The sequence below is a fragment of the Numenius arquata genome, chromosome 18 (genome assembly GCF_964106895.1).
Source record: "Numenius arquata chromosome 18, bNumArq3.hap1.1, whole genome shotgun sequence".
NCBI classification, from domain to species: domain Eukaryota; kingdom Metazoa; phylum Chordata; class Aves; order Charadriiformes; family Scolopacidae; genus Numenius; species Numenius arquata.
Window position 1 is genome coordinate 5299958 of NC_133593.1, and position 14846 is coordinate 5314803.

The 14846-nt window shown below is 47.8% G+C and overlaps 1 protein-coding gene across 1 annotated transcript; it reads left to right on the plus strand.

Moving 5' to 3' along the window:
- Positions 1 to 3579: 3579 nt before the first annotated feature.
- ORAI2 (ORAI calcium release-activated calcium modulator 2) lies at positions 3580 to 9138 on the plus strand. Its single transcript, XM_074160747.1, has 2 exons — positions 3580 to 3807; positions 8593 to 9138. Exons 1-2 carry the CDS (start codon positions 3580 to 3582, stop codon positions 9136 to 9138), a joined length of 774 nt encoding a protein of 257 aa, XP_074016848.1.
- The last annotated feature ends 5708 nt before the right edge of the window (positions 9139 to 14846 follow it).

The window sequence follows — 14846 nt, forward strand, 5'->3', positions numbered from 1 at the left end:
GTGACAAAGGGATCTTCTCGCTGGGGGTGCTGGAGGGGAGACACCTCCTGCCATCCTGCGGGGAAGCCCCAGAGCCGGGCTGCTGCTGGAGGGGGGTCCCAGCTGTGGGGAGGGAGCGGGCCCCGTCCTGCCGGGAAAGGGTTCCTTGACTGAGGGTGCCTTTGGAGGGGGGGTCCTCGCTGTGAGGGGTCTTGTCCTGTCCTGGGGGATCCCCTGTCTGAGGGGAGGATCCTTACTGTGAGGGGGTCTCCTCCTGTCCTGGGGGATCCCCATCTGAGGGGAGATCCTTGCTGTGTGGGGTTGCATCCTGCCCAGGGTGTGCTGAGAGTGGCTGGGGAGGAGAAGGAGAAGGAGGAGAACCCCCCTGTTCAGGCGGTTCCCTGGGAGTAGGATCCTGGCTGTGGTGGTGGGGCAAGGGGTCGCATCCTGCTTGGGGGAGATCCCCTGCTTGAGGTGCACTGCTGTAAGGAGGGGGTGAGAGTGGTGGGGTGTCACACCCTTCCTGGGCAGTGTGGCATCCCAGGGGTGCTGCTGGGGGGGTCCCAAGCCAGAAGAGAACATGGGAAGGGGTTCCCCATAGCAAAGGGAGCCTGAGCTTGGAAGGCCCAGAGCAGCAGAAGAAGGGGGAGTAGCAGGGCAGGGGGGGTCAGGCTTGGCCACAGCGTGGGGGCTCTTGAAGGGAGAGAAAGGCACTGGTACAAATATGCTGATCGGTCTCAGGCTTTGGGGCAGAAACCTGGGTCTGAGAGGGGTCCGGTGTCCCGAAGCCAGGCAGAGAAGCTGACAGTGCTTCTGTGGGCAATTGCTTGGGGCGGGAAAAGGGTCCGTGTGTCTCAGACCCGTCTGCTTCGTTCCCTGCTGTGAAGAAATTCCCCCACGTGCGCTTCCAGCTGCACGGGGGCAGCTGAGGCGTAAGGCACGGCAAAGGCTTTCCATACTACGCTGGCTGCTCCAAAGGACAGCGCTGGACAGATTAACAAAATCGATATGAGAGAGCAATCGCAGAGAGATTTCTGCCTTCGGTGGTGTGAAACGCAGCGGGGTCAAACGCATCAGTGGTGCAACGGAAGTGAGTAAAGATACAGCTGGGATGGACTTGGCCAGAGCTGGCCATTAGGCTGAGGAAGAGGTCTCCTTGGGAAATCCTGATTCTCCATCCAAAACTCAACAGCCCTGTGTGGTAAAACCCTGAGGGATACTTATTTCTGTAAGAGCAAGTGTCCTAAACCTTTAATGTTGCAAGGCAGGACTGTGAGATCTCCAGAATAACTCTCCCCTGATGCAGATAACTGGCTGAAAAGTATTCCCAGAGTAAAACCGCTTAAGATACAGTGAGTGTAAAATGCTTCTTTGGTCTTGTGTTTCAGCCCTCGGAGACCTCCTCCCAGTCTCTCCATGTCCGTAGCCAGCAAGGTGAGTTTGCCGTCCTGTTACTGCCCATTTGGGCTACGTTTGTGTTTATGGATTTTATTCTGAAGTTGTTTACTTATTTGGGAACATCTCTTGAGCTGCTCCAGAGTGAAAATTCATCCTTGTGGTATTTTTAGCTTATTTTTCTAAGGAAAGAAGCAGATGTGATTGGGTACTTTTGCTCTCCCTCTGTAACCTCTGAATTCGTCTTTTCAATGGAATTTGTCCCCAGGGTTGAAGTTTCCTACATACAAAGTTCCTATGTGTTTTGTGAAAATAGTGGCAGGGTAGAGGCCATCAGTGTCCCAACTACAGACAAAGTGAATAAATTCACCCCACACTGTATGTTGCAGAATCCACACAGGATGTTGTCACAGGAAACAGCTTCATAGCTTTGCTGCTCACAGAATGTCTCTGCTCCGATCCTCCCAGCAGGCTTGGGGAGAGATTGGGTTTTTTTTCCTTCTTCTGTAAAAATAGGTGATTCTTACCTTTTTCTGGAAACACAGAGCAAGTGAGGAGGTTTGTCCTTGTTACTCTGTTCTGGTTTTCATTGTCGTGTGAAAGTTCCTTTATTTTTGGTTTGTTTGTTTTTCTTTTTAATAATATGAAAACTGCTGAGCAGTTCGGGAGCCATCCTGGCGTCCTCCAGGGGCTGTAATAGTGGCCTTGTTAAAACCTGCCCGGAAAAACAAGTCTTGTGCTCTTGCTGCCATCCTTATTATGTCTGAGGGGGCTGGAATCTGAAATCCCACCATGCCCAGGAGGGACAGACAAATCTTAGGACCCTGCAATGCTTTATTTGCTGCCGCAAACGCTTTCTTACTGTGCCTGGAACAGCTCTGTTCCTTTTTAGTAGTAGCATTCGGAGATGTGGGCAGTTGATGTCTTTTTTATCTTTGCCACTTCCTCAAATCTCACTGCAAATGTGGGTTTATTAGCTGTCACCGTGTGGCCCGAGTACAGGGACGGCTGGGTGGAGGCGGGGGGATGCGGGCAGGGCTGGGGCTCCTCTCAAGCGAATAGTGAGGTGCCTGTGACCTTGAGGTGTGGCGCTGGGACTAATTAGTACCACGCCGTGTGCGATTCTGGGCGTGCATCTCCTCCTCCTAGGAGCTGGTAAGTCATTTGAGGAATGTTTTCTCAAAACACTTAGGGAATTCTGTTCCGTCTCCGTGAATGGCGTGGAGATCACCGGAGCCGGAGATCACTGGAGCCGTTGGGCAGCAGCCCAGCTACGGTGTAGCGTGTGGAGGGGCTGGCTTGGACCCTGCGCTTGTCTCTGCTCGCAGCTGTGGCAGCCACCGCCTGAAACAGTCTTGCTGCTTTCTTACATCTTTCAGTGAGATCTCTTGAATCTGAAGACGCTGAAACTACCTGGAAGGCAGCTCGCTTTTCCCCTTGGAATTGTCTTTTCCTTTCCCCGTGCTAAGAACTACCGGTGGAAGTAAGGGAGGAGGATTCTTTGTCAGATGGGGCTGATAAGTGGTGTGTGAGCAGTTCAGGAAATTTAACTTCCCACTGCACAAAGCCCGGGAAGTTCATTTGTTAACCCTACACAGAATTCAGCTCTGTGACTACTGGGGAAGTCTCGGGGAAGAGCTGTGCCTGTCTGAACTGAGCTGTGATGAGCAATAGTTTAATAGAAAAAAAACAAACACCTGGTTTCCAAAGAAAGAGCACAAAAACTCCCTGAACGTGCTCACTGGCGTTACTTTGGTACTCTAAGGAGATGCATTTGGAGCCAATCCATGATGTGCTGTGAAATTAACTGTCAGCTTAAAATGAAATGATGAGATGGGGGCCCTATTTCCGAAGTGTCTGTACGTAAAACAAATTAGTTATGAGCAAGGAGGAATTAAAGGGGAAAGTTGAGATGCCGGCTTTGAAATGAAAAGCCAGATGCTGTGCAGCTTTTCCGAATCCCTGCTGGAGCAGCTCCCGGGTTTACCTGTGTAATCTTTCCTAGTTCTTACAGTCATTTTTAGGACTTAAGGATGGTCCTTTCCCTGTTCTGTGCCTTGCAAGTGTGATGGTATTTCATCCATCATTTTTCTACTGACTGAGGGTGACTTCATTTAAACATAGCTTTTCCAGTAGTCGATGCTTGTCCTGTCTGCTGCCTCCTTTTGAACGTGACTATTTTGTTCCCTCAGCATTTCTCTCATCATGAGTGCTGAATTAAACGTGCCGGTGGATCCTTCCACTCCTGCTTGCTGCTCTGAACCTGGCACCAAAGGCATGGATTATCGGGACTGGGTGCGGCGCAGCTATCTGGAATTGGTCACATCAAACCACCATTCCGTTCAAGCCCTTTCATGGAGAAAATTGTACCTGAGCCGAGCCAAACTGAAAGCTTCCAGCAGAACCTCTGCTCTGCTCTCTGGATTTGCAATGGTATGTGTACTTTGTAGCAACACTTTCTGAATCACGAAGGTTTTGGTTCTCTAAAATCATCTATTAATCAGTGTTTTCCTCCTGGGAAGACACAGGACACGCTGTTGTTTTCTGAAGAGGCAGGAGGCATCTGCTTGGGGGCTTCTGCTTGGCTGCTGCTGAAAAGTTTGAGGCTGGCTCTCTCAAGGATACACGAGCTGCCTAACAGTCAACCCACGCGCTGCCAAATCAGCCCTTTAAAATTACTAATCCCCTACCTGCAAGCGATCCAAAATGCTCCGCCAGCACTTTTTTAATTGTTGCTAAACAATACAGGACCTGGGCCCTGAGGCCATTCATCGCTGGCTGCCTTAGCATGAGGTTGCACTTGGGCGTGGAGCTCCTCCGGGCCCCTGCGGTCCCTGTGGTCCTGAACATTATCTTAATTTCTGTACGTGGTTTTTTCAGGTCACGGTGTCTAAAATAAGGTCACAGTCTGCCAGAGCGAAGTTTGCGTAGCGTGATGGGGGAGATTGTGTTATACGCTGAGGTGTGAGAAGAAGCCCTGCAGCCTCAGACTCTGTAGCTTGAAGGAAGCCAAACCTGGTATATTTTTGTCAGTGCTGCCTATTGGGGATAATCCCTGGTACTTGCTTTCCTCCCTGCAGCACTTGGGTGTTATCTGGAAGTGATCTGCGTAGGTCAAAGCCCTGTCAGGGAGCGAGCAAGTAAACAAGACAGTCAGTGGTACAGAGCCGTGGTGTTAAGCAAAGCACGGCCGTGCTGTGTCGGTGTGAGCCTCTTCATCTCCTTTCCACTTCTGGCTTGTTGGGAGTGAGAACTGAAACCTGTTTGAGGGAGGTTTTCTGCTCAGGAAATGGGCAGGTCTGGGTGTTCCCGAGGTCTGTCGGCTGAACGCAGAGAGGCGGAGGGCAGCGCCTGGGTGAGCGGGATGTGATGGGGAGATGGTGCATCCTGCAGCTCAAGCTGGGAGGAAGACAGAGCTCGGGAACTTTCTGGATAGCTTTCCTTGTTTTATTTTAGCTTCTTCTGATGGTTTTTCCTCCCCTGATCTCCCAGAACGTGACTCATCTGTAACATTACAAGTCTGGGGTGACGAAGTTGATGACCCAAAGTGAAGTTGGAGAAACATGAGCAGGGAGTGAAGTGGGAACAGGCTGCAGGGGAGAGAGGGCACTTGGTCGCTTTGCAATTCCTCTCCGCTCTCTGGCTGCGTGTGAGTGATGCTCACAAAACCTTTTCATGCAGCTTATCTTGGTTTGTAAGCACACTCGTGTGCTGGAATGGCATAAAGCACCTCCTCATTTTGAGAAAGTTGAGTGCTCTCCTGCAGATCTCTTTCACTCCAAAGCTTTCTTACTCTCAAAAGCCACTCATGTGCTCGCCCTTTGTGCCTCTGGGCTCCTTGAGTTCTGTGTTTGTCACTTGTGACTGTTCTCTTTATCATGATGATTAAATGAACATTTTTTCTTGTTGTGAACTGATCTATCTCGGCAGCATGGTTACAGGAGCAGGTGCCGGTGCTGGGATGGGCTGTCGCTGGCATCACTGGGACTGGGGGGGGTTTGCTTGCAGCCCACCCACACTGTGGGGCTCAGCCACCCATCTGAAAACAAAGCGTGCCTTCTCAACTTGCACAACAGCAAGTTGCTGAAAGTTCTTGGCAAACACGCAAAATTAACCATTTGACTTCTAGTCTCTTTAAACTGTTTAAAACGCAAGTCAAATAAATGCATAAGTAGTGTTAATTGTAATCACCAGCCTAACATAGTAAGTATACTTGAAATCAGTTCTTGTCGGAAATACAAATTTTTGCAATAAGGAATTCTCTTTGTTAGCAAGCTTTTCCCCAGCTGATCATACTGGACCTTCCAGTGAAAGCCGAGGTATCCGTTCCTACCAAGTTATTTCTCTGCTGGTAATTTGGCAGGCAGGTATTTGGTACACGGATGTTTACTCTCCAATAAGAGCATCTATTTGGCTGTTGATGAAAGCAGAGGAGTTATTTAGAATTAAAAGAGTTTCCTTGAAGCCCTGTGTGCATTTAACTATGTAAACAAATGTCATACAGGGCTTGGCTATTCCTTTATTTACTTCCCTGTCAGTGTGTTTGATTCAAGCCAGTTCCATATTGGCTGAAAATTATTATGAGCTGATGGATATTTAATCAACAGGTGGTGGCTTTGATCCAGCTCCTTCTGGACAGGCTGCAGAATAATGCGAACCTTCCTCGTTACTCGATGCTGTCTCTGGTATTTCTGGCAGAGTTGGGCAGATAGGGAAGCTGTGGGTCCTTTCCAGCACCAGGTCTGGTTGGAAGTGGGCTCAGGGCTACTGCTTTTGTCCTAGGGACCCTAGAGATGGAGGAGATTTAGAGGGAGTTTACGAAACCTCCTTAATAATTTTCCTGATGGAAATAAGAGCTATTACTGCTAATCAGTCTTCTAAATACTTGTCCAATTGCTACAGGATATGTATTCGATTTTAAAAAGCAAAACAAAACCCTGAGACATCTACTGGAGTGATTGTTCTTACAGGCTGCCAGGCCATCTGTGTGAATGTAACATGGTTTATGTTAAGCCATTTGTCATCCTTTTGCCTGATACTATCTATCCTGGTCTAAATTTCTCAAGAGATTTTCCATGTCCATCGTCTTTGTTGTGGACAATCTGGGCTATACTGGTCTAAAAAAGCCCCATAATTGCATGTAATTTAATTGCAGTTTAATTCTAAAATGTGCTGAGTACCTGGTCCTTTAGCAAACCTGTGGGTGTGGAGTTCAACAGGGTGATTCTTGAGCTTAAAATGAAGCCTATGCTGAAATACTCTGCGCCTCGGCAAGAGTCCTCAGTGCCCTGCAAAGTCAAGCCCTTGGCTTGACTGGGAAGAGGTTAAAATAAAGGGGGCTGTTATCACGGAAGAGTATAATTGTATCAAACATGACATATTAATAGTTCTACAGACTAAGCAGCATATTTAATGATTTTTAAATGGGTTATGTCAGCTTGTCCTCTTTTTCTTATCCCGGTCAGAGAATGATGTGACGGTCTGTATGGAGTAAAGCCATAAGAGCTCACTCACCTTTCCAGCACTTGTTCGAGTTAAATGAACTGTTTTTCTGCCTTGCTGCCCTGTCTGGATTGTTGATGTTTTTCCTTGAAATACCTCTTACTGAGCCATCAGTCAGTGTTAAAAATTCATCACTTTGCACAGCTGAAGCTAGCCCTAGGGAATAGGTTAGTCTGGGAGGAAACATCCAATTAGCTGAAAAGTGCTGCTCATGCGAAGGATAACAAGTAGAAATTGATATGTTGACATCAGCCAGGCTTTCAGCTTTAATCTAAAGCTCTAAATTGAACATGCAGGTACAATTCCTGTTCAGCTTGCTGAGTACTATGTCTCTGGGTATTACAGCACCCAATAATGAACAATATACCCGGAGCTCTTCCGGGCTGATAGAGCGAGACTGACAATCACAGCGCTGCGTAAGCTCAGTGTGCAGAACAGGGCAGCGGAGAATAAGTCTGACCTCCTCCTTCTCGAATCGATATCAGGGGAACTGCAGAGAGAGCATATGCAAGGCAACGTGCAGTGTGTTTTAATTAATTAAATTGACCTTGCAATAGATGGTGAAGCCAATCCTGCGTTATTATTTTCTGTGCTCTTCACCAAGAACTACTGTAAACTGCAAACAGGAACCTTTAAAAAAAAAAAAAAACAGAAAAAAAACAGGGAAAAAAGTAAAACTACCACACGTTCATAATCAGAACAGTTCCTAGAGAGGAATATTTGATAGTTTTGTCTGCTGTTTTTGTGGCTTCTCTTAGCAAAAGGTGTCTGCAGTCCTTTCAGGGGTGACACAGCACTATTTTACTTCACAGGTAGATTAAGTAATTTTACAAATTCTTACGCAAAACCAGTTAACAGGCCTGTACTAGGACTCCAGTTGTGATCTGAGAAAAGCCCCCTGCTCTCTTGCGCTCATTCTGCTTGTTAAGCTTTATTTGATTAAAGAAAAGATGGACAGCTTTAGAGACTTGCCATACGATAGCTCTTGTTTTGAGAAAACAGACTCCCGTCTGAGCTGCCGAGCACACCCATAAGCCAGTAGCAGTCCACTTCTGCTGAGTCTATCAGTAAGTTATTAGCTCTCAAGGGAGAAATTTGAGGATATAAATAACTCCTATCTGGGCGTATTTGTAATAAAAACGAACGTACAATGTTCTGAGAATAGAAGGCAGCTATTTTAACTATGGAACTATGAAGTAGCTTGCGTGGTTCCCATGGGGGGTAGTGAAACCTTGCTGGCCGCCGGCCAGAAGACCTGCTTGCTTTTGCTTTTCTTTTACGCGCCTGAAGTCGAAACTTCCTGCGCGGCAGCCGCGAGTGATGAGCGGAAGGAGAACGTGTGACGGGCGGGCGGGCAGGCTGGCTAGCAGGCTGTCAGCTGCCTCCGAGCTCCCCTTGTTGTCTAATGAGTTCCTTCTGTTGTGTGTTTGGTTTGATGCAGTTCGTATGGCTCACGGTTGCAAGGGGAGATATGTTATTTCAGAAAACTGCAGCGCAGAAACGTGCGCCTGAGCCGTCAGAAAGGCCGAGCTGCAGCCTTGTGTATGTCTTCATGGGAAACAGAAATGATCCATCTAGGCTGCCATTCCAAAAAGCACTTGAGTGTGTACTTGACCTTAGGTGTTCTTCCTGAATGAAGATGCTTTCCTGGATGAAATCCTTGAAAAGAGGATAACTAACAGCTGTTGACAAGCTTTTTGTTCCTTTTCTCCCCAGGTTGCCATGGTGGAGGTACAGCTGGAGGTGCAGTACAAGTACCCCCAGATGCTGCTGATCGCTTTCAGTGCCTGCACAACGGTGCTGGTGGCAGTTCATCTCTTTGCCCTTCTCATCAGCACCTGCATCCTGCCCAACGTGGAAGCAGTGAGCAACATCCACAACCTGAACTCCATCAGTGAGTCCCCCCACGAGCGCATGCACCCCTACATCGAGCTGGCGTGGGGCTTCTCCACCGTCCTGGGGATCCTCCTTTTCCTTGCAGAAGTTGTGCTTCTGTGCTGGATAAAATTTCTGCCTGTGGGCTCCATCCTGAAAAACGAGACCACCAATGCCGAGAAGCCCAGCGGCCACGCGGGTTGGCAGTCGGCCCTGGTCTCCACCATCATTATGGTTCCAGTGGGTCTGATTTTTGTCGTCTTCACCATTCACTTCTACCGCTCGTTGGTGCGGCACAAAACGGAGCGCCACAACCGAGAGATCGAAGAGCTTCACAAACTGAAAGTGCAGTTAGATGGGCATGACAGAGGCATGCAGGTAGTGTGACAGGGAGGCAGAGGCTGCTTCCAGCAAACCCGCTCAGCTGAGGCTACGAGCGAAATACCCGTTTTGCTAGTTGGTGAGATGCACCAGTGGCGGATTGTCTTGAGGCTTAAATATGTAAATGCTAATTGCCTGCCGTATATAGCTGTGGGTTCTAGCGCTGTTTCAGATGCTGGGGTCTCTGGCCTTTTTCTGATCCTACACACTCACGTACTTACATCAACACTGCCATGGAGTTCAAGGTCAAAACTTTATCTACCTTAACTATGGTTCAGGTAGCCAAAAATCTGTATTTTTTACAAATGCAATATTCCGTTGCCAAAAGTAAAACTGCATCAGCTGTTCAAAACACCAGTGTGTGTGTGTAGGATCTGTCTTACATGTCAGAACTCCTTGGCTGTCGGTGCAGCAGTGATTAACTGGCAGCTCGTTTCTAGAGCTGAGCTGGTTAATGAGGGTATCTGCAGCTGACTTGAGGACATCCAGGAAAGCACAATAGAAACTGTGAGTGTTGGTCACCTTTGTTCCAAAGCAAGTGTTCTGTAAATACATAACCAGAAAGAAATCAGCCTTAGCTTTTATGTTTTTTGTTTTGTTTTGTTTTTTCTTGCTATTCCTTGCTATATTTTTACAGCTGGGGAGGTAGAATTTTGAATTGGAGGAGGCTGTGAAGTTCTGTTGTACTTTCTTCAGTAGCATCTGTCACTTTAGATTGAATGAATGCCAAGATCACGTGTTTTTTCCCAAGAAGAGGCAAAAGTGCCCAGGGAAGGCTTACAGGTGTTTTAGTTCTAACAAGGACGTTCTTAAAACAGAACAGTGACAGGGAATTTAATGAGACAAAACTTTGAAGGACTAGAAAACCAAATTTCAAGGAGGTAAGGAGTGACAGCATATAGCATGTTGTAGAGATCTGTCGCTATGTTGTCTTCATTTATGTATTGTTGCAATGTCTTTGCGTGGTTTGCTGGAGAGAACAATCCCCAGTCCTGCCTATTTCATCAGCTGTTTGGGGTTTTTTTTGTCAGCTGTAGCATTTGTCTATCAAAAAAGAGCGCTTCCTTCCCCCTCCACCGAAACAGGCAACTCTTCTGGTGGAACCTGGAGCGGTGCTGGCGAGTCTGACGGGGCTGGATCCGGCGGGAGCGCTGTGTGCCATTAAAGAGCTATCACCTTTCATTTGAGCTGGCTTTTTCTCTCAGCAGCAGAGAAAACGATACTTGCACGTCTGTATTGCTTAGCAAGGGAAGCCTGTAAATTCTGTAGCATCCTTGTGGGTGAAAACTCCTGTAAAAATGATTTTATGATTTATGGTAACTTTGTGGAGGGATAAGAGTGCTTTGCAATCATCAGCTTTTTTTAAGGGAAAGTGAGGCTTTCTGCCACACAGGGCTGAAAGAAGCATAAGCACATTTTCTTGGCCCTGATCCTGTGCAGATTTCCTGCTCTGCACTCAAATGTTGCAGTTGCAGAGTGTCCCAGGCCTTACAGGTCTCTGAAATCATTAAGGATGTTTGTAATGTTCTATTTAACCCTGGTCCCTTATTCCACTGGGATTTGAGCAATCTAATGGCAGCGTATTACATGTCAGCTTCCCAGAACGGGGAGTACAGGCAAATCCCAGTGCAGCAGGGTGAGACTTATCCCTATATTCCTCTCTGGCGAGGGCCTTGGGAACCCAACTCTCATCTCTCTTGTTTACATGCGCGTTTTGAGCATCGCCGAACAAGTTGCTTAGCGCTGTGTCTGTGGCTTTCATCTGTTGTTCTTGCCACAGTTGGCATGTACCATATTGGCCAATGTGCAGCAAAGAAAATAGTCTTTGTGTGCTAAATGACTGGTCTGTACTTAGGCACATATGTGAAAAATAAGGAGTGTCCTCCAGAAAGTGGGTGGTCATGAAATTCATACGATCTCCCCAGGAGTCTGCCCTCTCTCCCTCCTCTTTTTACCATAATAAAAATTAAAGGTTTATACGACAAAATCAGAGTTGAGTTTTCTGCCAGTTATTACACATGTAGGCTCTTCTACCAATAAAAATTTCTATTGTGAGGCCAGAGCCAGACCAGATAAGATGATTCTCTCCTCTGTACTTTGCAGTCTTCTTTAACATCAGTAATAATAGGATTCTATGTGCTGTGAAGCTCAAGGGGTTGAGGAAAGTATTGAGCCATTTTTGTAATTTAAAAATAAAAGTCGAGCTTCACAGTGTGCACTCAGTGCTGTGAAAGCAATGCAGCTCGCTTGGAAACAGCCAGATCATTCATTTAATTCTTTGCAAATATAATAAATTTCAGCAAATGGAGAAATGCAGCAGAAATTGTGCTTTGATTTTGTAGAATAACTTGGTGAGGCTCTGGTGGGACTGGACTCCAGATAAGTCTCAAGACAGCGGATCGGTGACTGGAGTGGGATCGCCTTACTCTAGCAGGGAGTCTGAGGTACGCTTTGAGATGGTATCCCAAGGGCAAATGCACTTAAAACAGAATAATAATGTGAATTCCCATCTTTGCTCTCAGCTTTGTTTTTTGTGTCTCTGGGCACTGAGTTCCCCCTTCCATGAGAAACCCACAGGAGTATTTTTTCTCTTTGACTCTGTTGTCTGGGATCTCTCCGGGTTACCCATCACCTTCGTGCTGTAACTCCTCTCCTCCTTCTTTCCCAACAACAGCATTTGCTTTTCTTGCCCCTGCCTCTCTTCCTCCAGCTTGTTTATGTTTTCACTGCTGTTGGGTCCAACGGAAAGATTTCCTGTGGTACCAGCCACGGTAGTTCATCCGTAAAGGAACAGGGACGCTGTGCTTGTCCAGATGGATGTTTCTGTGCTACAATGCCAGAAAATCCTCCTTGCTTCTGCTGCTGCCCCCATGGCCATCAGCAGGATTCCCATCAGTCAAGCGGGGAGATGCCTGCCTTTCCACACTGTCGCTGGTGTCCAAGCGGGGCTGGCAGCACGCTGTGTCACAGCTGGGTTTGCCTGGCCACCTCCGTCCTGTGCTGTCACCTCTCTGTCATTCCTGGGGTGTCTGTCATTCCTGGGATCTCCCGAGTTCTGCGTGGCTCCGTTCCCGTGATGCCACCACAGGGATGTTTCTCCCCAGGGTCCTATGCTTGGGCTTGGACGTGTGTCGAGGATCTCCCCTGACACGTGCCAGGTTTCCGTACCAGCCATGGGCCCTGGGGTGCTGCAGGTTGGGATGGCTCTTGCCCCCATTCTCAGCTCCCTTGGGTTGTCACTCTCTGGACTGCTTCTTGCCTTGTTTGGGCCATTTCTCCAGTTTCAGCAGCAGGGCTTGCCTTGGCTTGCTGCAGGGGACCCCGCCATAATCTCACTCCAGAGTCCCGAGTCCTCTTTCAGATTTTTTTGCACAGTTTTTGCCCAGCAGAAAAATACCTCTGCAGGCTCCAGCACTGGAAAGACCCTTCCAAAAGCAGGGAAGGAGCTGTTGAGGACAGGGGTACGGCCCTGCTTTTTGTCGTTCCTGGGCACCTGCCTTGGTTTAGGAGGCAACTCCTCTCTCTCCTTCCCTCGTTAGCAGGAGTCAAGACCGGGCACGAATGCGAGCCGGAGGGAGCAGTATCGGGTTCTCCCTTTGCTGTGGTTAGTGGCAGCTCTTACTCTGCGAGCTCCCTATTTTTAACGTTGCCCTGGGGCAGCCCTGGCTCTGGTAGCTGCCGCCCCGTTGTTTCGGTGGATATGTGACTCTCGGGGAGGCTTTATGACCAGGGGAGATGGAGGAGATGTTGGATTTGACCGTGTGGGCCTGACCCACGTGATGGATGAAAGCGATACCGTGCGAGAGCCTGGGGTGGAGCGCGCTCTGCGGTAAGCGCTCAACTATGTGGAAGTGTTTATAGGGAGCTGGTCGGGTGGGTGCAGCCGCAGAGCCAACATCCTTCGGGTCCCTGACGCCGGGACTCGGCTCCGGCCATCCCAGCTTCCCACAGGGACAGCTTGGGGATGGGGGTGCAGGGTGCCTGGCTGTGGGTTGCTCACACTTCACGTTCTCCTCTTGCCTTTCCGTGGGATTTCATAATGTCCTTTTTCTTTCCCTGCCTTAAAACAGATAAAAGACTTTGGAGTTTGGCTGCTGCTGTACCTTCGTTATCCTCTTGTTGCGTCTGCTTTTAAGACAGCTTCCCCAATACCACCCCCACCCCCCCCACGCCACAACCTTGAATTCAGGTCCCGGCACAACTGGGTCAGTGTGGTTATTTTCTGATTAACTTCTCGCAGGCTGTCTCCTCTGCGCCCGTTTCAAACAAAGGGGTTTCAGTAATTACTGCCTGGCTGAATTTGGAAAGCATCCCCGGCAATACCTGTCTCTCCAACCTGGGGCTCGCCTCCCGCCCAGGGCTGTAACCATGATGAGTGCTAAGTGCTAGGAGAAAGGAAAAAAAAAAAAAATCTCTGTATTTTAGCTTTGCCTATTTTGTTTTATCTCTGCATGAACAGTATTTAATGTAGAACAACGTGTATCTCAGTTATTGTCCAGCTGTGTGACAGAAACTGGATAAACTTGCTAAGTTTTACGCTTCTTGCTGATTTCAGACTGATTTTTTTTTTTGAAAGGCAGCTCAAGTCCTCCAGCATCCTCTATGGGTTAACTTGGGTTTTGCCTTTTTTTTTAAAAAAAAAAAAAAAAAAAGCTTGGTTAGATATTACCCTTCTCCTTTTAAAGTACACAAGTAGATAACAATTAGATGCACTTCCTTTTAATGAGGGCCTGTTTCTTGGCATGTGTTTTACAAGCGCTAATCTTGGTTAAGGAGATAAACAGCTGTGATAGGGATTCCTCTAAAAGAAGATCATTAAAGTTTGTCGTACGTTAGTAAAACTAGCTGAAATTATATTTGAGAGCTAATTAGTTAAGATTAAAACCTCTTTATACTTTTCTCAGATTTCTGTGATACTTGAGAGTCCAAACCAATTGTTAAATGTTCTGCAGCGCTGCGATTCTGGCTTTTTAGGAGAGAACGTACGTAAAGTTTTAGAAAGTAGCACAGAACCGATGGGTGTAACTGCATTTTGGTCTCAGATGATGCCCAAGAGGCTGTTTAACAGATGAAAAGTGTCAAAAGGAAGACATAGCAGTGACTGTGTAGTGAGTAGGTTACATTTTGGACTTCGAAACCATCTAGACAAAGCCCTCAGTTTTTGGCTCAGTATTTAATTATTTGCATTTTTTCACATTTGAGATACCAACTAGGAAGAGCTGGAATTTTCTGGCAAGAACAGAGTATTGCCGTATAGCTCGATCGAGGCAGAAAAAGTCAGCTAACAAATGCAGAGCACAAAATGAACTAATATTGTGTATCTTGTTAATTGTGGCTCTGATTCATCAGAAGCCATCATCTGCTTTCACCGCGGAGAGAATGAAACAGCAGGTACGCGCACAGAGAGTATTTTAATGGGCTGAGAGCACAATATAAATCTAAAAGGGAGCTCTGGAAATAAGGGCCAAGCATTAATGGAAATGCTCCACGGCCGCAGTTTTGCTGGGCAAAGAGCTGACTGCTGGAGAGGCTCCGCGCTGAAAGGACGATGAGGATACGGGCTCAAGGTTTGTTTTATCTGTGAAAGGGTTTCCTCCCGTCGTGTGGCTTTGTGCTGAGCTCCGGCAGGCTGCCAGCCTTGTCCTCCTGCTTGGCCCAAGCTTCTCTGCTCCCACGGCAGCTCCTGGTGGCCTGGGGACATCGCTGAGCCCCGT